General features: G+C 55.4%; 5 protein-coding genes and 1 non-coding gene across 6 annotated transcripts; 5 read left to right on the plus strand and 1 right to left on the minus strand.

The window, feature by feature from the left end:
- The first annotated feature begins 1 nt into the window (after position 1).
- On the plus strand, positions 2 to 1,899 carry B0T15DRAFT_94773 (uncharacterized protein). Its single transcript, XM_062871481.1, has one exon. It carries the CDS (start codon positions 71 to 73, stop codon positions 1,763 to 1,765), a length of 1,695 nt encoding a protein of 564 aa, XP_062723816.1. The 5' UTR covers positions 2 to 70; the 3' UTR covers positions 1,766 to 1,899.
- A 1,775-nt stretch (positions 1,900 to 3,674) lies between these two features.
- On the minus strand, positions 3,675 to 5,804 carry B0T15DRAFT_490643 (Up-regulated during septation-domain-containing protein; the record flags this gene model as incomplete). Its single annotated transcript, XM_062866696.1, has 3 exons — positions 3,675 to 4,550; positions 4,616 to 5,493; positions 5,552 to 5,804. 3 exons carry the CDS (start codon positions 5,802 to 5,804, stop codon positions 3,675 to 3,677), a joined length of 2,007 nt encoding a protein of 668 aa, XP_062723817.1.
- Positions 5,805 to 10,849: 5,045 nt separating this feature from the next.
- B0T15DRAFT_508554 (uncharacterized protein) lies at positions 10,850 to 13,042 on the plus strand (the record flags this gene model as incomplete). The annotated part of the gene is made up of 10 exons (XM_062867730.1): positions 10,850 to 10,877; positions 10,997 to 11,021; positions 11,052 to 11,082; positions 11,121 to 11,159; positions 11,289 to 11,390; positions 11,474 to 11,597; positions 11,627 to 11,667; positions 12,008 to 12,143; positions 12,636 to 12,688; positions 12,842 to 13,042. The coding sequence occupies 10 exons, from the start codon at positions 10,850 to 10,852 to the stop codon at positions 13,040 to 13,042; spliced, it is 780 nt and encodes a 259-aa protein (XP_062723818.1).
- Positions 13,043 to 13,933: 891 nt separating this feature from the next.
- Positions 13,934 to 15,969, plus strand: B0T15DRAFT_392246 (peptidase family M1-domain-containing protein; the record flags this gene model as incomplete). Its single annotated transcript, XM_062864622.1, has 4 exons — positions 13,934 to 14,871; positions 14,938 to 15,047; positions 15,104 to 15,606; positions 15,679 to 15,969. 4 exons carry the CDS (start codon positions 13,934 to 13,936, stop codon positions 15,967 to 15,969), a joined length of 1,842 nt encoding a protein of 613 aa, XP_062723819.1.
- An 875-nt stretch (positions 15,970 to 16,844) lies between these two features.
- Positions 16,845 to 22,729, plus strand: B0T15DRAFT_95079 (uncharacterized protein). The gene is made up of 2 exons (XM_062871483.1): positions 16,845 to 17,123; positions 17,185 to 22,729. Exons 1-2 carry the CDS (start codon positions 17,045 to 17,047, stop codon positions 22,419 to 22,421), a joined length of 5,316 nt encoding a protein of 1,771 aa, XP_062723820.1. The 5' UTR covers positions 16,845 to 17,044; the 3' UTR covers positions 22,422 to 22,729.
- A 1,203-nt stretch (positions 22,730 to 23,932) lies between these two features.
- On the plus strand, positions 23,933 to 24,047 carry B0T15DRAFT_t47. The gene has a single exon. It is a non-coding gene; the product is annotated as a tRNA-Leu (tRNA).
- Positions 24,048 to 24,539: the final 492 nt, after the last annotated feature.

The following is a 24,539-nucleotide window of genomic DNA, read 5'->3' on the forward strand; positions in this document are numbered from 1 at the left end:
TACTGACGGCCCGATAGGTATCTCGGTTTCGGACAGTCCGTACCAAGGTGAGGAGCGACTGCCACGTTCCATGCTCCCAGGGAGAGGACTGCCAAGTCATCATCGGGATGAAAGGGATGAGGGGCGTTGTTGCATCTCGAGTTCTGCCGACGGTCGAATCTTGAGATCGTTCCCCTCCCTCTCTCATCCGCTCTCATTACGGCCCATCCCGGAGGTCGTTTCCTTCCTAGACCGGTTCGATTCCGAGACTACCGACACCGCCGTCGCGCAGGTCGGGCGGGCGATATCGCCCGTGCCATCATCCCAGAAGATCGATAATGCCAAATGGCACAAGTTGTTGCATGAGTCCAGCAGCCCTGTCAGCAGTGATGTCGCGGTCGAAGGGAGTCGTCTATCCGTCGAGAACAGGGTGAGTCCTGGAGTCAGTGAGATTCGTCGACTGAAGCAAGACCCTCAGTCTCCGGACCGCACGGGTGGTTCACTTCCAGGGGAGCTTGACCGTGACAACCTGCGAAAGCCACGAGATTCCAGCAAGCTTCCTAGTTCTAGTGACACTTCCCAGATACTGAGTCGGTACGAAGAGTTTATTGCTCGGTTACGGCGGCTTGAACGACCCGATACACCTGTGCATAGCAATCCGACGAGTGAGCATGCTGTCGAAGCAAACATCGATGTTGGGCAACTGAGCGATGACACCCACACTCGCGAGGGGGGTACGGCGTACCCCGCTGTTTACAATGTGCAGACAAATGCCAGTCTGCCTTTCGAAGCCAACAAACAGGGCCTTGACTCTCTGGTTACTGGCGATGGTGATACTGCCCATCTCAACACCACACCTCCCAACTACTCAAGTGCTCAAGAGGTTCTGGCCGTACGACAAGGGCCTGCGGTGTCAGAGAAATCCGACCCCGACGATGCGTGGAAAAGCTTCGTCTTCGGCAATGAGGGCAGCGAAGAACTCGGTCAGGCGGCCTTCGAAGATGCCAGACACGAAGCGATAGGCAATCTGCAACAATCAACTTCACCAGCTTTCCTTGACGATAGACCTGATTCAGATGCGAACAGCAACAGTGCAACTGTCGGCACACTAATCGCGCCTCCTTATGATGAACCATCCGATCCAGTAGACGCACACCCTCTCAACGACGCGTTTTCAAGCCTCGAAGCCGCATACCATGAGTCGGAACCAGCGATGGACATCTCGAGCCCTGCCCACGCCCCCAGTGTTGAGGTCAATGCGGGTAGCAGCAACGTGTCGGTAGCAAATGCTATTGGTAGCTCAGATGTTACCGGGCCGGGATCTGTGCAAAGCAAGGAGAGTATTCTATCAGAGCCATGCGCTGGTCCGCCTTCGGTAACAACCTCGCTAGCGGTCGCACCCGCTCGCTCCCATGTTGCGTCCAGTGAAACTGGGACGCCGGGAGAATACTTCCGGTTTGTCCAGCCCAAATCCTTCGTGGGCCGCCGTTCAAACGCGCCACAGCCCAACCTGGTGGGAGGGCCTGGTGTTGGCATCACCTTGTCAAAGAGGAAGCGAGGTCGGCCAAAGAAGCGGGCTAACGATGGCCGAGCGGATATTCGGGCACTCCCTAACTACAACAGTGATCCAATTGAGGAGTTTGAGGACGAAGAGCGGCCCCCCCAAATCCCTCTTTCCCGCGCTCGAGCTGGCTTGATGATGTGTCAGGGGAAGCTTGATACGGTCACTTCCGGCTCGGAGTACACAAAGCAGTGCAGACGGAATAAAGTGGGCCAAGAGCAGTGAGAGATCCTGTCTTTGATCACCGGGCTGGCTTCACCGTAGCTTCAGTTTCTAGATGCAGTGGACAATGGAAGGGAATTTCATGTCGTAAGCCAACACATTCGCACGACAACACAACTTTACACGTGCTTGTAGTGTACAAAATACACTCCGCTAACCATTCATATGCGATTCTTCAACTTCCCCTCCTCAAAACATGTACCGTACCTGTCCCGGGCGGTCCACAACCTCGACGTCGCCCCCATGTCAATGTACAACACTCCCCTTTTGTCGCGAGTCAGTTATGTTCTCATCTGAACAACGGGTTCCGTTCTTGCACAATACAAACGAGTCAGTTATACTGGGAATACCCGGAAACGACTGGAAGCAAACAAAAGGCAAACTTGAGAATATTCGCGCCCCCTTAATCCGCAGTACTATCCACACGCAGGAGACATGACTCGAGACAAGATCCGTAGTTTAGTGTAAAGACTCGTGAAAACTTTTTTGAGACTCTTTTAGAACTTTTGCCAAGCTGGCAGGGGACGGCATCACCGAGGACTGAGTTCAATTTTTTTTTTTTTTTTTTTTTTTTTTTTTTTTTTTTTTTTTTTTTTTTTTTTTGTTTGGGTGAAGTGCCTGTCACACTCTTGACAGGGTGTGTTTGGGGAGCCGGCGTGGTTGGAGGGGGGAATAGGGAGAGGGGGGTTGTTTAGATGCTGTAACTATGCGAGCAGAGACTCCAAGGTGTTTAACTATAACCTCAGTCTCGGGTTGTAGGTAACTGATGTGCAGATTCTAGAATACAAACAAAGCAGCATGGGGTAACCAAGCTGAGACAGGATATGCCACCTACGCCATTGACATGCAGCGCACCCGTTACACAGCACCACAGCAGAGGAGGGAGAATGTGCGAGACATTGGGGTGCCCCGAGCTTTCAGAGTCCGAAGGCTCGGGCTCTCAGAGCATATACTTTTCCGGAGCCATGTCTTGTAGTAAGTACAATACAAAGCATGCGGTGCATGGCAGCGTATGATTATGGATATAGGTCACGGTAATGATCTGGGTCCGGAGATGCGTGTTTGACTCGCGGATCCTACACAGTAGTACGGGGTAGAAACCGAGTGTTTGCTCCCAGTGGACTCACAGGTTCGTACGGTACGGTACATACATAGCATGGAGTTTGCTTTCCCTGTGAACGAAGACAGGCAGAACCTTGTGCGTGAGATTCTACCTCGAGAGAACACGCAAGACCCCCTTCTCCTGACCCTTCACACGACCACCCCTTTTCCAAGATCCTGCGCCCCTCCGAGACCTGTCTCACTCGGACCACCCTGGCTTTTTTTCCGGCTCGGTACACTTAGGTGATCATATTGCATTATGAGGGGTAACTAGTGTCGTGAACACAGATAGAGACGAATGTGGAAAGAGTCCAATATGAATTATCCCCCGCTGGTATCGTTGCTAATGACTACCTTGCCCTTTGAGCACCAGGCACGTCATGCTATAGTTCCGGCCGTGACGAAGTGAACAGGGCCTTTTCAGATCGGAATCAAGATTGCCTCCACAGACGCCCTGATGCCCTTGAAGTAACGTGTATGCTGGAATACATCTACAGAAGGAAACGGAGAAGAATGCAAGATGCAAAAAGTACAAATGATAGCGATGGTCCTCAGTTATACAAGGTAATAGTCGAAAGCCGAGTTGAAGGAATGACTAGAAGGGTATCATAAAAAATGCGAACTTGAAAGGAATGACATGAGAATGGTAGCATGTGGTCGGCCGTAGCATCGTGATGATACCGTAGTAAACCAGAACGCCATTGCGAAAAAAGATGGGGGAAAGTGAGAGTGTAAAGTGGGCGCCATACTCTCGGAGATGGCAGTGGAATCAGGATCGACACATGGGATGAAGGAATACATAACTCAGCGCTCAGGGCTTGAAGACGGCGCTGGTGAGGTAGACTGGGACCTCTTCAGTGGCAGGCTCAGCCGCCGGTGGGACCGTAACAGCAGAAGCCAGAGATGAAGAAGACGGTTTCTCGGCCAGTTTCGAAAGGGGCAACGGCTTCTTGGCGGGCGACCCGTTCAAGACGTCGTGGCTGAGGGCGCGGCATAGCTTTCTCCGCTCCGCATCCGATAGCGCCTCTGCAGGTTCCCTAGCCGAGGTGTCGCCGCTGCCCATGTTGGTAATTGTGTGCTCCACGTCAGCGAGCAGAGCATAGACGTCGTTATCGGCGTAGATGCGAATGGTCTCGGCCCGGCGCAAGGGCGCCTTAGTTTCGCCTCCCTTGTCTTCACCTTCCTTGGCTTCATCGGCGGCCGCGGCTTCCTCGGAGAGGGGCTGCTCAAGAATCGTGGACGGCACATGAGCGACCCGGTGCGGGGAAGGCGAAGAAGGGGAGTTGGTATGACTGGAAACCTTGGTCGGGCTACGGGGCGGTGTGGAAAGGTCGACGGCATTGAGCGGACGAACGCCGAGAGCGGCTTGCAAGCTCTCACTGACTCCGACAATGTCTCCCTTGGGAGGAGCCAGAGTAAGGGCGGCGGCGACATGCTCGAGCAGCTTTTGGCGGACCCGAGTGCGGCGATTTTCAGCCTGTTCGAGTTTGTTGACCCACTCGTCGATGGAGCTATCGAGCTCCGCAAGAGCTTCCTCCTGCTTGAGCATGGAATCGTGGCTGAACTTGGCTGTCCGCGGGGAACGAAGATACTGGCAGATACGCGTGTGCAGATTGCGTCTGCCCGCTCGGAGAGACGTGTAAGTGCGCCGGAGGTATTCAGTACGCTCGTCTAGATGACGAAGTTCCTATAAGAAGATAAGTAAGCAATGGGATCTCCAAAGGGGGACTGACGAAATGGGAGTGGACGCACCCGTGAGAGACAGTCAACCTCCTCCTTCCTCAAGACTTCGAAACGAGCCGCCTGCTGAACAGCCTGCTTGTGCAAGGACGCCACTTCTGGCGGGCTCAGCACGTTCACCGCGTCGCTTGCCTTCCATCCCTTGGGCAGTTGTTCGAACGCTCGCCTATCCGAACTCTTGCTCCTCTTTGAACCGGTCCGCTTCACAGTAGCAGCCCCGCACGTCTCGGACCGCTTCCGCGGCCGCCCCCGCTCCATGATGCTTCCCGACTCGGACTGGTGCCTCCTATGCCAATGGGGAACGCTCTCCATTGGGTCATTGAGCTCCGCCTTTGGCGTGGTGGAAACATCTGGCGTGGTCTCCTTGGCCGTTTTCAAGACAACACAGTTCACTGGCTTCTCCCACGATTTCGGAGATGCTCTGCACTCGATTGGTGCTGATAGCGGAGTCGGCAGCGTTGAGGTTGTCATGGCAGTCGTCGCGGCAGATCGTGGCGTGGTCAAAGACGCAGACAGTGGCGTGAAAGGCGTCCTTGTCCGAGGAGAGTCTTCGGGCCTCGCTGGGCGTATCGGCCCTTCGCCGGGCGCGGTACCGGAGCGGAGTCGGTTGACGGAGATTTGCCGTGCTAGGCGCGGAGCGGGTGCGTTGGAGGTCGGAATCACGAGTGGCCTCAGCATCTTAGGCGATAATGGCTGTCGGGCCTCGTTTTCAGGTCGTTGCGGTTGCGGCTCCCCATTGCTGTTGCAAGCCGATCTAAGCTCGGGTTTGTCATCTGCCGTTTGTGTCCTTCCCGATGCCATTGTGAAGTCTCCAAGGCAGTACGGCTTCCATGAAGTTCCCGGAGCGCTGATGGACCTCTCGTGAATGGGTGGTCGTCCCGGGATAGTAGCTAGCAAGTGTCAGCCACGGGGCGGATGGGAGAATCGAAGAGGGGCTCAGCAACATACGAGAGTCCATAGGAGTCTCTTGCACTGTCGTCATGGGACCCAGCTCCGGTACGCTAATCTTCCGCCTGCGGATGAGGTTGTGCTCCTTGATCCGGATCCTCAAGCCTGTCCCGCCAGTCGTCTTCTCGTTCCTATCACTGTTTTGGGCCATGGCCAACGCAAATGCCTGCTCGGGATCCAGCGCCTTACACGGCGCGGTGGCCGCTGGTCTGTCCTTGGGAAAGAGTTGGTATTTCCTCTCGGGATGTTGCATCCTCCAAGCAAAGGGTTTGTCTCCCGAAGGGGACGCGCTACCTAACTGGAGAGGATACACAGGTGAGCTTTGACCAACGGCAAGGGACGTGACATTGGCTGGAGAGGATAAAGTGGCTGCATACCGACTCATTGGAGTTCTGCGGGGAGACGTTCTTTGCTATATAATTATCAAGGCTGGTTGGGAAATCGTCCGAGTCCAGGTCCAACAGGCAATTGGCGATGTGGGCCATTGGAGTGGATGCAGGGTCTGGTCTGCGTAAGAGGTAGATGGCACACACTGGCTCAGGAGGTGCAGTGCGGATAAGGACCGGGAGACATGTCAAGGTTCCCGCCTGTACTGACGGGCTGGCGGGTAGGTCGTGGTGAGGATATATAATATATTACTGTGCTTGTAAGCTCCGACAACAGTCTAGGCTAAGCGGGTCCTTCGAGACTGGGTTCCTGTGACAGGGCAGCGAAAGCTCGGAGAGGAATGAAGCCCATGTGCTCCAATGCAAGATTGTGTGAGCAAGGGGACCGATGCTGGGACGGTGATGACCCCCTGGCTTGACAGGTTGAGCGATCCCCAAAGGTACCTCCCGTACCGGGGCACTTTCGGCCTCGACGCCATAATGACAAGGAGGAGGGTCGGAGACAAGGCGTCTGTTTCTTCTGCGAAGCTCTTGCACTCACTCACAGAGGCGCAGCCATGTCTGGGACACCTTGTCGGTTGCTCGGGGGCATGGAGAACGAGCCGAGAAGGGAATGGCCATGGCGAAGGGAACACTGTGACCGTCCTGCAAGGTGAGAAGCAGCTGCACGAGAAGGGACAATGAAACCGCTAAGACCCCTTGTTGAGCAGCATCCCTGTCGAGCCGGCTAGCAAGTTGCCGATTCGGGTGTGGCCGGGGGGGCCTGGTCCCGCCCCACTAGTCAGCAGGGGGCTGCCGCCGCATCCACACCTGTCCGCATCGGGGCATTCGTTTTGGACCCACGCACGCCACGGGTGCAACAGACCTCTTCAGCAATCCAATGGGTGTTGTTTGGCTAAACGAAGAGATATCGGTCGAAGCTGGAGTGCATCATTTGGTGCAGTTGAGGTGCATACTGTATGTAACTAAGCTATGTAGTGTATGCGGCCAGGACAGGAGCAGTTGATACGTCAAACCCCACAGGACGGGTAAAGGCAGCACGAGCTAGCATGGGGTCCGAGCTGGAGATGCTGGGTCTTTGGCGATGGCTTCAAGATATCCACCGCTGGAGTGTCCGTGCTGAGAGCCGCTGATGATCTTGCCTTGAGTTGTTTGCGCTTTGCGTGATGCAGATCAAGACTTATTTAGCAACCCCGCACGCGCCCTAACAGACGCTCGAGATTCGGCGGACATAGTCGTGGACCACTGCAAGCCTCCAGCCATCGACAGAGTCGCTGACTCGCCACTCGGCTCAGGGACGCTGTGACATTTTTCAGCCAAGTGCCCGCCTGTCTTGTACAATACAGTACCTACGGAGTACTGTGTACTAGCTTTGCAGGAGGCACAGCACAAACGCTCGGGGAGTTCCTCATCTTGCTCGTTAGCAGGACTCTCTACAACCTGGAACCAAGGTTAAGGTGAATCTTGTCAGAGGATTAAACTTCCCGCCCGGACGTGATGTCTCCCGAAGTGGCCCAATGGCGGTCGATGTACAGACGATAGTTCATAGTGAAGCGATGACTGTTCGCCCTCTCGATGCCTATTCCTCAACAGCGTCTCTCATCCAAACCGCACGTGGTCGTCTTCGATCTTTGATGGGGAATAGTGGAAAGTGTGTCGCCGGCTCATCCTGGTCATGTGCATGGAGTCGCATTCCACTCTGCTAGCTCGAGGCATCTTGTTGCATGATGTTTGTGGCAAAGAAGATGGAGACTTACTCAAGAGCGCTCTCACATTGCCGGCACTGGCAACTTTGAACTTATAAATGTGGGGAAACTTCTCGAAAGATTTGAAACTTCGAATCTCATACCACTGGCACTCCGATGTTTGTGCAAATTTTGGAATGCACGACTCGGCGAAACAGACGAGGTATGCGCCTGTACGTATGTACACTGGGGAACAGTGTCAAACACCAACCGGGTTCAATTACTGGACCTGGATTGCGATTCAACTGATGAACCTACTTTGTATTGACATCATCAATCCGGATCGCGTTGCAACCTTTTGCTCACCCCCAGGGAGCCGCTATCAACCTGAACTGTCAAACTGCATATGACAGGATATCCCTGCACCTGGTGGATTCAGCCCAGGGCGCTGCCAATTGGCCCTTGTTGATCAGAAACAACCGTTGAAAATCCTCGTCGGCCATCTTTCTGCAAGCGGATCCGTTCACAGAAGCGAAGGATACATACGAAACAGAGGCAGCCGGCGGACTACACTAAAATAACTTATATGATGGACGGACAAAACTTCAAATCAAAAGTCAACGAGGATTGTTACTGTGCATTACTAATCATCAAGGCTTCACAGATCGATGTTGGGCAGAGTTGACCAGCAGCGGGCATCTTTCTGCAGTTTCATTCCCCCTCGGCAATGGGACTGCGATTCTGATGAAGCAACAGCACACGAAGACACAGAACTGGCCAGCCAAAGAACCGGCCTAATGGTACTTCGTATGAGATGCAAATATCCGGGGCAATGTTCGAGGGCTCTTAGTACTGTATTCCGTCCCTGTCACCAGCCGGTTACAATAAGGCTGGTAGGCCGAGAAAGCGACAAAAACGTGGTTCAGATTCCAGCTCCAGCTGTATACCTAGTAGGTTAGTCTTTGGCTCGGGAGCAACACCCTGCTTCCCATTGCTTTCTGATGGAGAGCTGATCTTCGCAACTGCCGTTCCCATGGCGCATGGGGAGCCGTTCTCCTAACCTAACCCTCTCCCCGGTTTCAGCCAGTAGGAAATCCTGTACACTACACTACGTACTTACCTCAAGGGAAGAAATGCAGACCGCGGAGTCAATGTCCCATGTGTACCCCGACATACACCACTGTGAGCGTATCAGGGCGCCTGAGCACCCGCATTGAACGCTCGGGTTGGCTCCATCAAGAGACACGGCGAGATCCAGTGCCGGTATCAAGACGATTCGGGGACGGAGAGGAAGAGACCCCTGGCCGTTCCACTTTCCGGAGCTTTTCCCGCTTCGAGTTTGTTGTTTAACCGAAGGACTGCCCTTCCCACCTTGGCTGTGGAACCCAGGGAAAAGCAGCGATCTCCCCGAGATCCTCCAAGCTTTAACCTTATGTCACACGCTATAGGGCAGGGGCCGTGATCTCGGCTCCTTAGCCGGTGCGCGCCTCTACCATCGACGACCCCTCGACGTTTGTTGGCCAGTGTTGATGGGAAATGACTGCTCAGTGCTCACACGCAACAATTCCAAGTCACCCATCTGTGGCTGACCTTGCACTTAAATAAGCGAGAGCAACAGTGACCGACTGCGGAGTGCGGACGTGTGAGGCAAGTTTTCCGCCGCGTGGTGGTGCCTGACGCGAAAACACCAATGGGAACTACATACACAGTGTATGTAACTATGGATGAAGCTCGAAGAAACAGAGCAACGGTGCAGATGCCAGATGCAAGGGGGAAACGCTTCGTCCCAGGACCACGGCAGGAATCCCGTTCCAAATCCCAAAACGAAACCTTTCCCCAATCCTCAACAGCAAGATTTCTTGCCTCACGCGCAAGGTCGCATCAGACTGCAGGGCCACCAGAGAAACCGTTTCATCCCCGGGGCACCTCCCTCACTCGTCGATTGCGTCCGGAATTTGGGGTTCGATCTGCTCCAGCTTCCTTTTACTATTAGTAGCTACCTACTGTGTACGTAGGTACATACAGGCTCGGTCATGGTCGTACCGTACATGTCTTACAGGCACCACAGAGAGAAAGAGAGAGAGAGACTCAAGACGGCTCGAGATGAACAAGTCTTGATTAAGCACATTCCACTATACGCTATATCTGTACTGTACTGTACGTGCCGTGAGTGCTCAGGCGCCCACCAAAAGACGGGAAGGGATTACCTTACTTTACCCCTACATTACTGTAGAGCTTTCCAGTGTGTTCTCTGTAGCAACGCGGCACACCCGTCTTCCTGCCGTCTTTCCCGCGCATCCTCCTCGCCCGGCGTGCTGTGACAGTAAGGTAGGTAATGCATATCAAGGGAATACAGACAGACACTTTGCAGTGATCCGTCTTCTCCCGTGCCGTCTTCTCGTCTTCTCGGGGGAAGAAGGTCTGTGCGAAGTATTGACGAGTCTAGACTGGAAACAGAGTCGAGTTCGCCATACGTCGTAGCGCCAAGCGAAGCGGAGGAAACTCGCTATGTGCGAGCAAGAAGCTTTTGCGCATCGTACGATTTTGACGTTCTGTGTTGTAGTGACAGTGGGGGTTGAGGTATGTACACTACATACCTACCGTGGTACCTATAACTAGTGCATATCGCTTGAGGTTAGATCCTTGTTCTCACTGCAAGATGAGGGGGTCAAAAGATTGGCTTCGCGCAGTAGTGTATTAATAGACTGGCGATATAGCTTGGTCTCTGTATACACTACCCCAGAGAGGGAATTATTCCACCGTTACAACCGGAGTCCCTGTTGAAATGACATCTCGAAGCAACTGCTTTCATCATCTTCTTCCAGAGTCGAAGGCCACAGTTGAGTGTTGACAACACAAGTCACCACAGCTCGGACTGGGCAGGAGTCAGCTTCGTAGGGTGACAGTAGAGACATGAGAGCTTCAGTAGTCCGTAAACCGTCAAAGTTAAACGCAAAGCAACAGTGATAGTGATCAGCGCAGGGGCTTGGGCTACTCACACCTACCCGCGAATCCAAACAAGAATTAGACACATCTTGGCTCACTTACGGTGGCTCTTACATACGTGCGGCGGGTATGTATCCCGGATTCCGCGTAGAGGGTGATGGCCGATCAATGATCATCGAGTCAAGAAACGAGGGAGGGCGGCGGACAAGTTACAACCCATATACCACAGTACATAGATCCTGAGTACAGGGCAAATCTCCGCATCGGCCCGGTCGGGCTAGATGGCGCAGCAGCTAGTGTACACGCGGGGTGAGAGCTCTCATCAATCGCCCCAGGGGGGCACAGAAGGGGGAACATGGGTTCCAGGTTGGGATCTGATTCTCAGTCTTCTGCTCGGCGGAAATGCTAAAAACCTTAATTTCCAACAGGCCGATGCTCCGGATTCCAGAAACCGTCAGTTAAGCCACTTAGAACAAAAAGCAGCCCCGGTGGCCAGGTTGAGCTCTCTGAAACAGTCAGCCTCGGCTGGTGTCTCATGGAATATTTTCCAAGCTTCCATCACTTCACGACGCCCTGCTGTCGGCGTACTGGGTAAGCCAGCTCCCATTGGCCGGCGATGCCCTAGCTATAGCTGACCCCTGACATCGGACCGGTCACCGAGAGAGGGGAACCAAACAGGGACCGGGCTGGCGGGTTGCTTTCTTCATCAATTCATCAAAGGGCCTGTGGCGCGCGCAGAACAATGGCCTGGGATGTCACACGTCCCAAAACTCGGACCTCGCATCGGACCTTGCGCTCTTCTGGTTCAAGCGCCAACATCTGGTGAGCTGTGTGTCAGAGCTAAGAAATGAAGCTAGAGTAAGGTTAGCGTGCTAAGCTTAAGCGATCTGTGCCACCAGATGCAGCGCACAGGCATCCATCCATCACTAACGGCGTGTGGCCACGCTGGCTGTCTCTTCACCGGCCGAGCTGCATTGATGGGCGAACCTGGAGGAGAGGTACTCCAAGAAGAGACCATGCTGTCGCACCGTACGTAGGTACTTGGTATGCACGCACAGAAGTAGATCCCACGAGGAAGTCCGAGCGGACAAAGGATAATGTACGGATATGCAGCAAAACACTGGATTGTGACGAGGTGCTGCCGGGCAAGCCACCAGCAGCAAGCTCATGCATTGGCGCCAGTCCAAATCCGTGGCGGGCGCTGCATGAGCTGCAAAGGCGGAGGTCGCTTCGATGCAGTGAACAAGGTTTCTGAGACAAGCGGACAGCCGTCCGGTGGTCCGGGCGCCAGCTACCTTTGCTCTTCATCTCAGTCGCTAACGGCATAGTCAGGAGCATTGCGGTAACCATGGCCCGGGTTTCTGTTCCGCATAGTGATAGAGATATCGAAGCATCAAGTTGGGTTACTTGGCGGGCTCAGACTGGACTGAACATAACAGTACAAGACCTGCTGCTTGACCCCGGCTAGGATGGGAACATCAGCAGGCTACATGAGCAACTTCTGCGCCTGCCAGGCTCTGAGACGGGGCACTTGCCATGCATCAAGCAAAGACCCTCACGGTCTGCCGCAAGAACGTATGCTATAAACCTCCTGTTTGGGAACCATGTTGTGCGGCCCTGCGAGGATAGCTTCCAATATAACCATGGGGGCCTTCATGTTTCGGAGACGTCAGCTGTTTCATGAAGCCTCATTTGTAAAGTCACATGACTAACGAAACATCCGAACTGCAAACGAAATGTAGCAGCAGGCTCGGGATATGACGGGGCCGATGATCTTATAATAGCACGGCACAGGTATAGCTGTCTCCAGTAAACTGTCACGGCGTTATGGCCGGAACCCGAGAATCCGTTTCAGAATTCTGCTGCGGAGTGGAGTCATATATATCAGTTCACTATGCCGTCAGTTAGCTTAGGGAAATCATTCCTACCGTTAGCCAGGACTGTCACAGCAAAAGGGGTTGCCATAGAGCGAGGGCCAAAGCAAGTGATAACTTGAGTAGTACCGGCCATATCTGGTAAGCTCGCCGCCCTGCATTCCGGTTAATAGACTTTAGTTCAACCTCCCAGTCGTAACCGTCCATGAGTTGGATTTGTGGTGCGCAGATATTGGAGTGGCCCGGGTAAGTCTGCGAGGGAAGCCTCCATCGGGCGATCACGAGCATCAGGGGCATCATCTGTGTGAGCAATGAGAGCGGTGGGATGGACATCTTAGCGGTACGAACCATGCCCGGTGTAGATATGCCTTGCCATATGTCGACATATAATGAGTCCAGGGCGAGTCGCAATCTCCCACATTGAGTGGCAAGACGGCCGAGAAAGCCCAGTGCACCTTTTCCGCCTGCCAACACAACGACGCATTCCATGGGCAGCGCCTTGGTGGCTGGCTGCCCATAGCACTAAACCGTCTGGAGCTGCCCAACCGGGCCGACGTGCAGCTTGGGCTTCGAGCTGCGGTCTCGTACCGCACCGTGTAGGTGTGCATTGTTCGGCAAGCACGCCGTTACACGGCCGATGCTCCACGGTCGGTGTCCCGCAGTCGATGATGCTGGTTTGATGTTCTCCGAGAGGCACAAAGCTCTCATCAGGTAGGACACCGAGCATCAACCCTTCATAAAGCTCTCCTTGTAGATCGGACCGAGTGACTGGTTTGCACTTGCAGAAGGTGATTCGGACGAAGTCAGAAGGAAATCTCTTCATCGGGGCGGTTATACCATGCCTCCGTGCTGACCACTCAGCCGAACATCACGGTCAGGTCCCGGCTTCCCGGCAGCGCTGAAACATCCATGTCTCACCTCGGGGTGCCAAACACTGCCGCAAGTCAAAAGTCAGCTGGAGGATTAGTGTAAGTTCCTTATTAACGATGGCAATGAACGTAGCTTTACGTAAGAGCCAGGAACAAGCGAATTGAAGCAACATGAATGAGTCAGGTGGGGATTTGAACAAAACGCGGCGAGGAGAAGTGAGGACTTGAGAACAATACTAACAGGAGCGAGGAGAGGTCCTATTGTTGTTAATGCTTTGTGTTGTCAGGACTCAGGAACGCAATCGGAAGGTGGATGCAATTAGTGCAATCTATCGCGCGCCTGAGCGTCACGTGATGTAGCTGGTATCACGACTCTTGGCCTATCAGATGGGTCGATTGAGCGCCCGCATGACAAAGGAGGAAGGCGTGAAGAGACAAACAGCGTGGCTCTGGGCATTATTAAGCTGAGAGCTGCAGACAGCGGAGAGTGGAGTGCTAGGCAGTAATGTTGGGTTTTCTTCGACTTGGGAGCCGACTCTCTCGAGAAACAGCAAACTCAACAGCTCGGAAAGCAACACCAGAGCAATTTCAACGTCGTTGGTTCAGCTTGAGCACATCGAGAATGGCGCCAGTCCGGGATCCCAACACGCTGTCCAATTACGACCAGTGGCGGACCAAGCACACCACCGCCAACTTCAAGGTGGATTTTGCCGAGAGGCGTCTGCGCGGGTCCGTGATTCTCGAGCTCGAGTCCCAGACAGACAAGGCGAGCAATGAGATCATACTCGACTCGAGCCACCTCGATGTCTCATCCATCAAGCTCAACGCGGCGCCTTCGCAATGGGAGATCAAGGCACGCTCCGAGCCTAACGGCTCACCCGTCCATGTCTCGGTTCCCGGTGGTGCCGGCAAGGGCGAGGTAGTCAAACTCGAGATTGAGCTGGCCACCACGGACAAGTGCACGGCGCTCCAGTGGCTCACTCCTGCCCAGACGAGCAACAAGAAGGCCCCCTTCATGTTCAGTCAGTGCCAAGCCATCCATGCTCGTTCGATCTTTCCCTGCCAGGATACTCCTGATGTGAAGAGCACCTACGACTTCATCATTCGCAGCCCCCACGTTGTCGTCGCCAGCGGCGTCCCCGTGCCCGCCGCAACCGAGGATGCGGGTGAGGATAAGGTGTACAAGTTCCAGCAGAAGGTCCCGATTCCCTCCTATCTCTTTGCCCTGGCCTCCGGAGACATCGTCACTGCGCCCATCGGAAGGTGCTCCTCGGTCGCCACGGGCCCCAATGAGCTGAAGGCTTCGCAGTGGGAACTCCAGGGTGACATGGACAAGTTCTTGGATACTGCCGAAAAGATTGTCTTCCCGTATAAATGGGGAGAGTATAATGTTCTTGTTCTCCCTCCCAGCTTCCCGTACGGAGGCATGGAAAACCCCATCTTCACCTTCGCGACTCCCACCATCATCAGTGGCGACCGGCAGAACGTCGATGTCATTGCCCATGAACTCGCCCACAGCTGGAGCGGCAACTTAGTAACGAGCTGCAGCTGGGAGCACTAGTGAGCCCGATATTGCCCCCGAAGGGATGCCAAGCCGTCGACCAGATGCTAATCCGGACTACGCAGTTGGTTAAATGAAGGCTGGACCATGTATCTGGAGCGGCGCATCGTTGCCTCCGTACACCAGAGTGATGCTTATTTCGACTTTTCTGCCATCATCGGGTGGAAGGCTCTTGGTAGGTAGTGCTCCCCATTATAGTGCGGTGGTCACGCTAACGACTGTCTACTCCAGAGGGGGCGATCGAGGAGTACGGTAGTGACCACGAGTTCACCAAGCTTTGCATCAGCCACAAGGGCATCGACCCAGATGATGCCTTCAGCACGGTGCCCTATGAGAAGGGGTTTCACTTCGTCTACTACCTTGACCGCCTTGTCGGGCGAGAGAACTTTGACAAGTTCATCCCGTATTACTTCACCAAGTGGGCGAACAAGTCACTGGACTCGTATGAGTTCAAGGACACTTTCCTCGCGTTCTTCACCCGCCCCGAGTACTCCAGCCTAAAAGAGAAGATCTCGACGATCGACTGGGAGGGCCGTTTCTACAACACGGGTCTTCCCCCGAAACCCGAGTTCAACACTTCGCTTGTCGATGTGTGCTTCCAGCTGGCGAGCAAGTGGAGGCAGAAGGACTTCGTACCCAGTCCGTCAGACATATCATCTTGGACTGGTAATCAAGTCCTCGTGTTCCTAAATATCGTCCAAGACTTCGAGGAGCCCCTGACGGTGGAGCAATCGGTACGTTGAGCTGCTGCCGACATGTGTTTACCTACGTAATTTGCAACGAATAGCTGACACCCCCCATCACAGCAAACTCTGGGCAAAGTCTACAACATCGCCGACTCCAAGAACGTCGAGCTCAAGTCGGCGTATTACCAGATTGCGATGAGGGCCAAGGACGCCAGCTGCTATCCGAGTGTCGCTGAGCTGCTCGGACAGGTCGGCCGCATGAAGTTTGTCCGCCCGCTGTTCCGCAGCTTGAACAAGGTGGACCATGACCTTGCCGTCGAGACGTTCAAGAAGAATCGTGATTTCTACCACCCGATTTGCCGGCAGATGGTCGAGAAAGACTTGGGCTTGGCTGATGCGAAATCGTCTTGATAGAGGTGCACTAGTTGGAGCAGTTGGATCGGGTAGGACGTCAATCTTCACGCCATGTGTCGAGCCACATCTGATCTGCTACGCCTTGAATCACAAACACTAGACATTCGCGATATCAGGCAGAGGGCAAGCGCTGGTATCATCTGAGGATAACTCCCGGGTGCAGTAAAGCATCGAAAATGTAAGCCACTTCATCTGGTTATTATAACGTCCAGCCAACCCAGATTGAGTCCATTGGACGCTTGGTCAGAACAATGGGCATTGACTAGAGAGCTCTGGTACGTTAGGTACGGTAAGGTACAGCAGGCCGAGGTATGGGTGGTGTAGAAGAGGGCAATGCAATGAGCACCAGAATCCAGTATATGAAAATGGTTCGATACCGTCGCTAGGATTGTTACGTACCTTGTAATCCGTAATCCGTACAACATTCGTCATAGATGCTGCCACCGAGGCACATGATTTAGTGATGACGCAGGCACAAACCCACCAATAGGCGGTCGGCCCGCCCTCCGGACAGCCGCTAGTCCGCCTAGGACAGGGGTGAGTTCGCGCCTCGCGTCGGATCCCCGAATTTGTTGACACAAGAGACGCATTCTCGAAGTTCATCCCTTTGCGCCGCTGATCAACCTGCGCCGCCACTTTGGCAACAACATCACCAACACCGCGCACACCTGACCCAATTGCACAACGCTCAAACGCTTATTTCACTACACAGGAACAAAGACATCATCCCGACAGCGACAAGACAGCTCGACGACTCGATCTACCGAGGCCGGCCGTTGTCCCCGCCCGGCCCCGCAGCACACTCAATCAACAGTGAACAGCCTTTGGAGCCCGGTCCCGGCTCGACAGCCCTGAGTTGGCCAACACGGGTGTGTAGCGCGAGGATGCGCCTGGGTGCTGCATTACGAGCCGGGAATTATATGCTAGGAGCCCCGAGGACCGCTCAATAATCCCGAGAACACCCCATCTGCTCGAATAGGGGTCTCCCTCTGTCGCCCAGGGCCAGGCGTGACGCAGTCGTCCGTCGCACATCCCGAAATCCGAGCCAGCGCATCTCCGTGAAGCCGCAACCATGGCTCCGGGCGCGGCCCCCTCGGGAGGGGGAGGGAATATCAAGGTGGTGGTCAGAGTCCGTCCCTTCAACGGGAGAGGTAAGCCGTTCCTTGCGGAACCAGAGGAGACGCAGGGAAGCTGATGCTGGTGCCCGAATAGAACATGACCGAGGCGCAAAATGTATCGTAGAAATGAAAGACAACCAAACCATCCTGACGCCGCCACCGGATGCTGGAGGGAAAGTGCTCAAGGACCATGGCGCGAAGGTGTTCGCTTTCGACAAGTCCTACTGGTCCTTCGACAAGAATGCGCCCAACTACGCGGGGCAGGAGCATCTCTTCCAGGACTTGGGCAAGCCGCTGTTGGACAACGCTTTTCAGGGGTACAACAACTGTATCTTCGCCTATGGCCAGACAGGCTCTGGCAAGTCGTACTCGATGATGGGCTATGGCAAGGACGCCGGTATTATCCCCAACATCTGCCAGGACATGTTCAGGAGAATCGGGGAGATGCAACAGGACAAGAATCTGCGCTGCACCGTCGAGGTGTCGTATCTCGAGATTTACAACGAGCGAGTGCGCGACTTGCTGAACCCCGCCAACAAAGGGAACCTGAAGGTCCGCGAACACCCTTCCACAGGCCCGTACGTCGAGGACTTGGCGAAGCTGGTGGTAGGGAGTTTCCAGGAGATCGAGCACTTGATGGACGAGGGTAACAAGGCAAGAACGGTGGCGGCGACCAACATGAATGAGACATCGAGTCGAAGTCACGCCGTGTTTACGCTGATGCTGACCCAGAAGCGCTTCGACCCGGAAACGAAAATGGAAATGGAGAAAGCAGCGAAGATCAGTCTGGTCGATCTTGCAGGTTCGGAAAGAGCAACTTCCACAGGCGCCACGGGCGCGCGTCTCAAAGAAGGCGCGGAAATCAATCGCTCTCTCTCTACGCTCGGCCGTGTTATTGCTGCGTTGGCAGATCTGTCGACTGGCAAGAAAAAGAAAGGCGGCGCGGCGCAGGTTCCCTACCGCGACAGCGTTCTCACCTGGCTCCTGAAGGACTCGCTCGGCGGCAACAGCATGACAGCCATGATTGCTGCCATCAGTCCGGCGGACATCAACTACGACGAGACGCTCAGTACGCTGCGGTATGCAGATTCTGCGAAACGCATTAAGAACCACGCAGTCATCAACGAGGACGCCAACGCTCGCATGATTCGCGAACTGAAGGAGGAACTGGCGGTGCTCCGCAGCAAACTGAGCAGCGGAGGTGGTGCCGGCGGCGCGCAGGTACCTCCGGAGGAGGTGTACGCTGAAGGCACGCCCTTAGAACAGCAAATCGTCAGCATTACGCAGGCCGATGGCACTGTAAAGAAGGTTTCCAAGGCGGAAATCGCAGAGCAGCTGAACCAGAGTGAGAAGCTCTTGCAGGATCTCAACCAGACGTGGGAGCAAAAGCTCGCCAAGACAGAGGAAATCCACAAGGAGCGAGAGGCTGCCTTGGAGGAGCTGGGAATCAGCATCGAGAAGGGCTTCATTGGCATGTCGACGCCGAAGAAGATGCCTCATCTGGTCAATCTTTCAGATGACCCCCTCTTGGCTGAGTGCCTGGTTTACAACTTGAAACCGGGTGTCACAACGGTTGGCAACGTCGAGTCAAACGCAGATCACCAGGCTAATATCCGTCTGAACGGCTCGAAAATCCTCCACGAACACTGCACTTTCGAGAATGCGCCAGATGGGACGGTCACGGTTGTACCCAAGGAAGGAGCGGCAGTGATGGTGAACGGAAAACGAATAGCGGAGCCAACGAGACTGCACTCGGGATACCGCATCATCCTGGGCGACTTCCACATTTTCAGGTTCAACCATCCGATGGAAGCACGGGCGGAACGGCAGGAACGGCAGGAGCAGAGTCTTCTGCGGCAGTCCATCACCGCCAGCCAGCTGCAAGCCCTAGAGAAAACGTCGCCGTCTCCGAGTCCTTCGAGGCTGGGCCATGATCGGAGTCTAAGCATGGGCGTCTCGGAGTGGGGCGATAGTCGTCCAGATTCGCCAGCAACGTTCCAACGCAATGCAAAGGAGTTTGACTGGTCCTTTGCGCGGAGAGAAGCGGCGCCTGCGATACTCGGCACAGACCAGAACTTTGCCGACCTGACGGACGACCAACTCAATGCCCTCTTCGAAGATGTTCAGCGAGCCCGGGCCGAGCGCGTCAACGGTCGGGAAGGCGACGAAGACATGGAGTCGATGGCATCGTACCCGATTAGGGAAAAGTACATGTCCACCGGCACCCTCGACAACTTCTCGCTGGACACCGTCCTGACAATGCCGTCCACTCCTAAGCAGGGCGAGGCAGAGGACAAGCTGCGCGAAATACGCGAGGAGATGCAGACCCAGCTGGAGAGGCAGAAGGAGGAGTACCGCGGCCAGCTCAAGACCGCTGAGGCGGCCAACGTCGAGGTTGAGGAGATCAAGAAGGAAAAGGCCCGGATGGAGGAGACGCTGGTCCAGCTCAAGGCTGACATGCAGAAGCAGCTTGAGGTCCAGCGGCGCGAGTTCGAGGCGAAGATCGAGAAGCTGGATCCGCTCAAGCGGCCAAAGGCCAAGCCAAGGCTGTCCGAGGAGGAGATTAAGCGTGCGAAAGTGGCCGTCCGGCACTGGCGGAGCCGGCACTACGTGCGGATGGCCGAGGCAGTCCTGCAACACGCTGCGACGCTGAAGGAGGCCCAGATCATGAGCCATGAGCTGGACGAACACGTCGTGTTCCAGTTCACTGTGGTCGACGTCGGCCATATGGTGTGCTCGTCCTACGATATGGTCCTCAACGGGCTCACCGGCGAGGGGGATGATATCGCGCTGGAAGAGGCGCCGAAGCCCTGTATCGGCGTCCGCGTCATCGACTACAAGCACAGCGTTGTGCATCTGTGGAGCATCGAGAAGCTCCACGACCGGGTGCGGCAGATGCGGCAGATGTACCAGTACCTCGATCAGCCGGAATACGCCCAGCATCTGAGCATCGACAACCCTTTCATCGAGGCCTGCATGCCTCAGTACACGCTGGTCGGCGAGGTTGACGTGCCCCTGAAAGCCGTCTTCGAGAGTCGGGTGCAGGACTTTACGCTCGACGTCTTCTCGCCGCACACGTCACACGCCATCGGCATCATCAAGCTCGCGCTGGAGCCGTCCAGCGCGCGGGCGCCGAGCAACACGCTCAAGTTCAACATCGTCATGCACGAGCTGGTGGGCTTTGCTGAGCGCGAAGGCACCGAGGTGCACGCGCAGCTCTTCATCCCGGGCATCTCGGAAGAAGACGGCATCACCACCACCCAGATGATCAAGGACTTCGACGAGGGCCCGATCCGGTTCGAGAGCGTTCATAGCATGAGCGTCCCGCTGTTCGCGCCGCCGCAGACGATGCTGAGGGTGGCAATCTTCGCCAAGGTCTCGGCGATGCATCTGGATAAGCTGCTCAGCTGGGACGACATGAGGGACGCGGTGCCCAGCTCCCGCGGCAAGCCCAGGGGTGCGAGGATCAGCGAGGCGCATTTCTTCACGGAAGAGAAGCACGATCTGCTAGCGCGGGTGCAGATCCTGGAATTGAACGAGGAGGGCGAGTATGTGCCAGTGGAGGTCAACCAGAACAGCGAGCTGGACAGCGGCACCTTCCAGCTGCATCAGGGCCTGCAGCGGCGCATCGCCATCACCCTGACCCACAGCTCGGGCGACGCGCTGCCGTGGGACGAAGTCACGGCGATGCGGGCCGGCAAGATCCAACTCCTCGACAGCGCGGGCAAGACGCCAGACATGGGCTCCGCCAGCTCCGAGATCCCTCTGAAGCTGGCGACGGAGCCGACGTTCCGCACGAATGCGAACGGCACCCGCAGCGTCTCTATGGTCGGCCAGTGGGACTCGAGTCTGCACAACTCGCTGCTCCTCGACCGGGTCACGTCGGATAAGTACCGCGTGCAGATGACCGTGTCGTGGGAGATCTGCTCCGAGAAGCTCGCCGAGCCGATGAAGTTCTCGATGAACGTCTGCTGCCAGATCCTGTCGCGATCCTTCGTCCGTCAGACCTCGATGTTCTCTGCCCTGTGGCAGCACGTGCGCATCGTCCACTCGGCCACAGGCATTTTCACGCTGCAGATGCGGCCGGCACCGATCAAGCGGGTGGGCGATCTGTGGCGCATGAACAGCCAGCACGACTACGTCAAGGGCGAGGAGAATCTGACCGCGTGGACGCCGCGGGGCGTGTCGCTTGTAGCGGACCACATCAGCTCGAGGAAGAGGAGAAGAATGATGGCCGAGATTGCGGCCGTCCAGGCGTTCCTCAAGAAGGTCGGCTTCAAGGACGAGGCCAACGGCCACGAAGCGCCTGGAGACGAAGACATTCCTCCTCCGGCAATCAACTCGGATGCCGACTCCATCGCCGAGCTCCTCAAAGACGACACCCCAGAACCCTCTGGAGCCTCATCCCCAGCGACGGCATCGCCCCAGCCAGCCGAGGACGACGCCGCCGTCCCCCAACAGTCGGAAGAAACCGCGGCGCAAGCTCCCGAATACTCGGAACAGCAAATCTCGCTCCTGACCCGCTGCCTCAACCTCTGGCAACGTTACCCAGACCCAACGATCAAGATCCTCTCCCCCGCGAACACCGACCCTCCCGAAGACGGGCCCGCCGACCCTTTTTCCTCCTCTCCGCCAGCGCCATGCTTCGTCGCGACCGTCATCCGCGTACCCAAAAACCCGACGGTCCTCAAGGGCGGCTACCTGCTCGTTCCCAACGCCGATTCCACGCGCTGGGTGAAGCGCTTCGTCGAGCTTCGCCGGCCCTATCTGCATGTGCATTCCGTCGGCGACGGCGAGGAGATCGGTGTCGTCAGTCTGCGGAATGCACGCGTGGACAGCCAGCCCGGCATTTTAGGGTTGTTGGATGTCCATAGCAACGGGTACGGTGACGAGCATGAACAGCAGGGGGCGACAACGGAACAGACTGGGTACGGGTTCACGACGCCCCGGCGCGGCATCTCGCCTTCGCCATCACGATCTCCGCCTGCTCCTACTCCTACTGCAGGTAGTGGGACCGGGAGGTTGATTGCTTCGCTTTGGCCTGGCGCTACGAGTAATAACGGTGGCGGTATTAAGAGCCCTCCTCGCCATGCCAACGGGACAGCAGCGACCGGAGGAGGCGGAGGTGGAGGGATCACAAAGCTCAGTGAGCGGCTGCAGGCCGGCGTGTTTGCTGTCTACGGAACGGACAATACCTGGCTGTTTGCGGCGCGCTCCGAGCGGGATAAGTTGGACTGGGTCGGGAAGATCGACCAGAGCTTTGCCATGGGCAGCGCGAGCGTCAGTGCGAGCGGGAGCGGGGCGGTCAGTCCCCGGGTCGGCGGTTGGTGATTACCTAGTGGTGGCTGAAGCTACCTACCTACGATGGATGGATATTTAGATGGATGGATAGACGGCGCGGCGGTGGGTTACAGGCGCCGTGGCGGCAGTACAGCACAGGGTTGATCGATTCTTAGGGATACCCCGGGGGATGATAATGAGTTTCTTCCCCTATTCTTTCGAAAATTTCTTTTCGTTTTTATAGATGCCAGGACGGCTCTTTATACTGGTCTTTCCGTTTCCATAATGGCACACCCCAGGTAGGAAAGGATACCTGGTATGAATGCACGAGGTCTACGCTCGCTTATGCCCCTACATGCCATCTTCAACTTGCTTTCCCTTTCTTCCAGTGCGATGATACCCTAAGGTACCTACCTAGACAGGAAGGATAGACGTACTTTGGAAGGACCGCTTCACGGCGACATGCGAGATGGGTGACGGTGCTTTATTACTGTTACTAGAGTGATGAACGTGTTGAGTATCTGCGTTAGATAGTATACCCCCTTGGTTCCCAGACAATGAGACGTATGCAGCAGTATCGATTTGAGATGCAGAGGGTACCGTAGGACTTATACATTATCTGACACCTTAGGAGAGCGCAAGACCACCGACTGAGCTTATATGCCCGTCATCGGCGACAAATAAAGACAGAACTCTCTATGGCATGGGAGACCAGTGCGCCCCTAAGTCCATCCCTAGTGTCCATCGACAGACATAATAAAGGAGCGAACCCATCATGAGTAGCGATGCTTCCCAACCAAGTATTCCTGCACCCATGGTGATCCTGCGCCATACCTTCCCGAGAATGGGCACACTCGTTTGGGGAGCCTAGCATATACATAATACAACCAGTCATAAGGAATGCCAGAAGCGGGTGTCTGTGTGGCGGAGAGAGTAATCGTCTCAACCGACTATGCTTCCGTCGCAGTGCAATATACAGCAGCGAGACTTGCATACGGAGTGATATGCGGGCCAGCCAGTCCCCAGGTTGGACGCGGCAATGACTGGCATGACGAGGCGGAGTCGACGTCCATACGAGGGAGGAGGTCCCAAGCCTGGAGCTGAACCATTGCGATCAAGCATCAAGAAGCCGCTCGGTCAGATCAATCCCATTCCATCGACCAGCAAGTCCAGCGACAGTACTAGTGTGGACATGGAGTGTGGGATGTGTTCCCGTGCCGCTCCAAGCGCCAGACGTGGCCGACAGTTCACAATCAGCCACAGTAGTCGACGACGCAAGACGCAACGTCTAGATGTAGGCTCCGAAAAAAAGCCCTTTAGAGTTCAGGCCATGATCGCTTCTTGGTCCTGAACCTGGAAATGGCCAGCTCCACGGGATCAATGCTATGCAAAATGAATGAAACAAGAGGGCGCAGTGACCTTTCATCCGGAAAATCATAACTTGCCAATTTCGGTCCGGGACGACTGTGGTTGTCTACGGTGTGACAGAGAAGTTTTGTTTTTCCGGCTTTTCCTGTCGCACCCTACTGTACCTCTGTGCGGAACTGTCCCTCCATCGAATTGGCTGGATGGCCGAGTGGTCTAAGGCGGTAGACTCAAGAACCTGGTTCTTGCCCTGGAAATGCGGGGTGCATTCTACTCTCGAAAGAGGCGCGCGTTCGAATCGCGCTCCAGTCATATCTTTTGCTATGTTACACATGCCTCGTTATCCTGTGTGATCTATTTTGCTTTTTGTTTCCGAGTCCATTTTAAGTCATCTTATCCGTGTCGCAGATTCGAACCGGCAATGAATGTGTGCTACCATCTGCGTATGAACAGCAGAAACACCTCGGTTATTAAGATGCCAGTGCCCGTGATGATGCTAGCACCCTTTACACTAGGTGTGCTCTGACGATGAACACGCCCGACCAATAACAGGGTCTTGAGGTCCAGTGCCTCGATGCAAGGGCGGGTGCCATGGTTCAAGTTGGAAACCGGGCGTCATCGAGCCGGCCCGGGAAGGTGCCGACGGCAGCTCTCTCTAGCTTGGGGTTTAACAAGGAAAACCGAGAGCTTGTTGCACACACCTGCTCTTTTCCCTCCGCAATACGGTACCTAGGGCCGTCGTGTACACAGCCCATTATCATTTTAACTTTGAAGTAGACAACAGGCTGCTGGCTGCCAAAGACA

This window comes from Chaetomium strumarium (assembly GCF_033439665.1).
Source record: "Chaetomium strumarium strain CBS 333.67 chromosome Unknown B0T15scaffold_2, whole genome shotgun sequence".
Classification (NCBI taxonomy): Eukaryota; Fungi; Ascomycota; class Sordariomycetes; order Sordariales; family Chaetomiaceae; genus Chaetomium; species Chaetomium strumarium.

Excerpts from the sequence above, each read along its gene's own strand:
- B0T15DRAFT_94773 (XM_062871481.1), top strand. The coding sequence starts at position 71 with ATGCTCCCAGGGAGAGGACTGCCAAGTCATCATCGGGATGAAAGGGAT.
- B0T15DRAFT_95079 (XM_062871483.1), top strand. The coding sequence starts at position 17,045 with ATGGCTCCGGGCGCGGCCCCCTCGGGAGGGGGAGGGAATATCAAGGTG. Across the intron at positions 17,124-17,184 it reads CCGTCCCTTCAACGGGAGAG|AACATGACCGAGGCGCAAAA; the intron begins GTAAGCCGTTCC and ends GTGCCCGAATAG.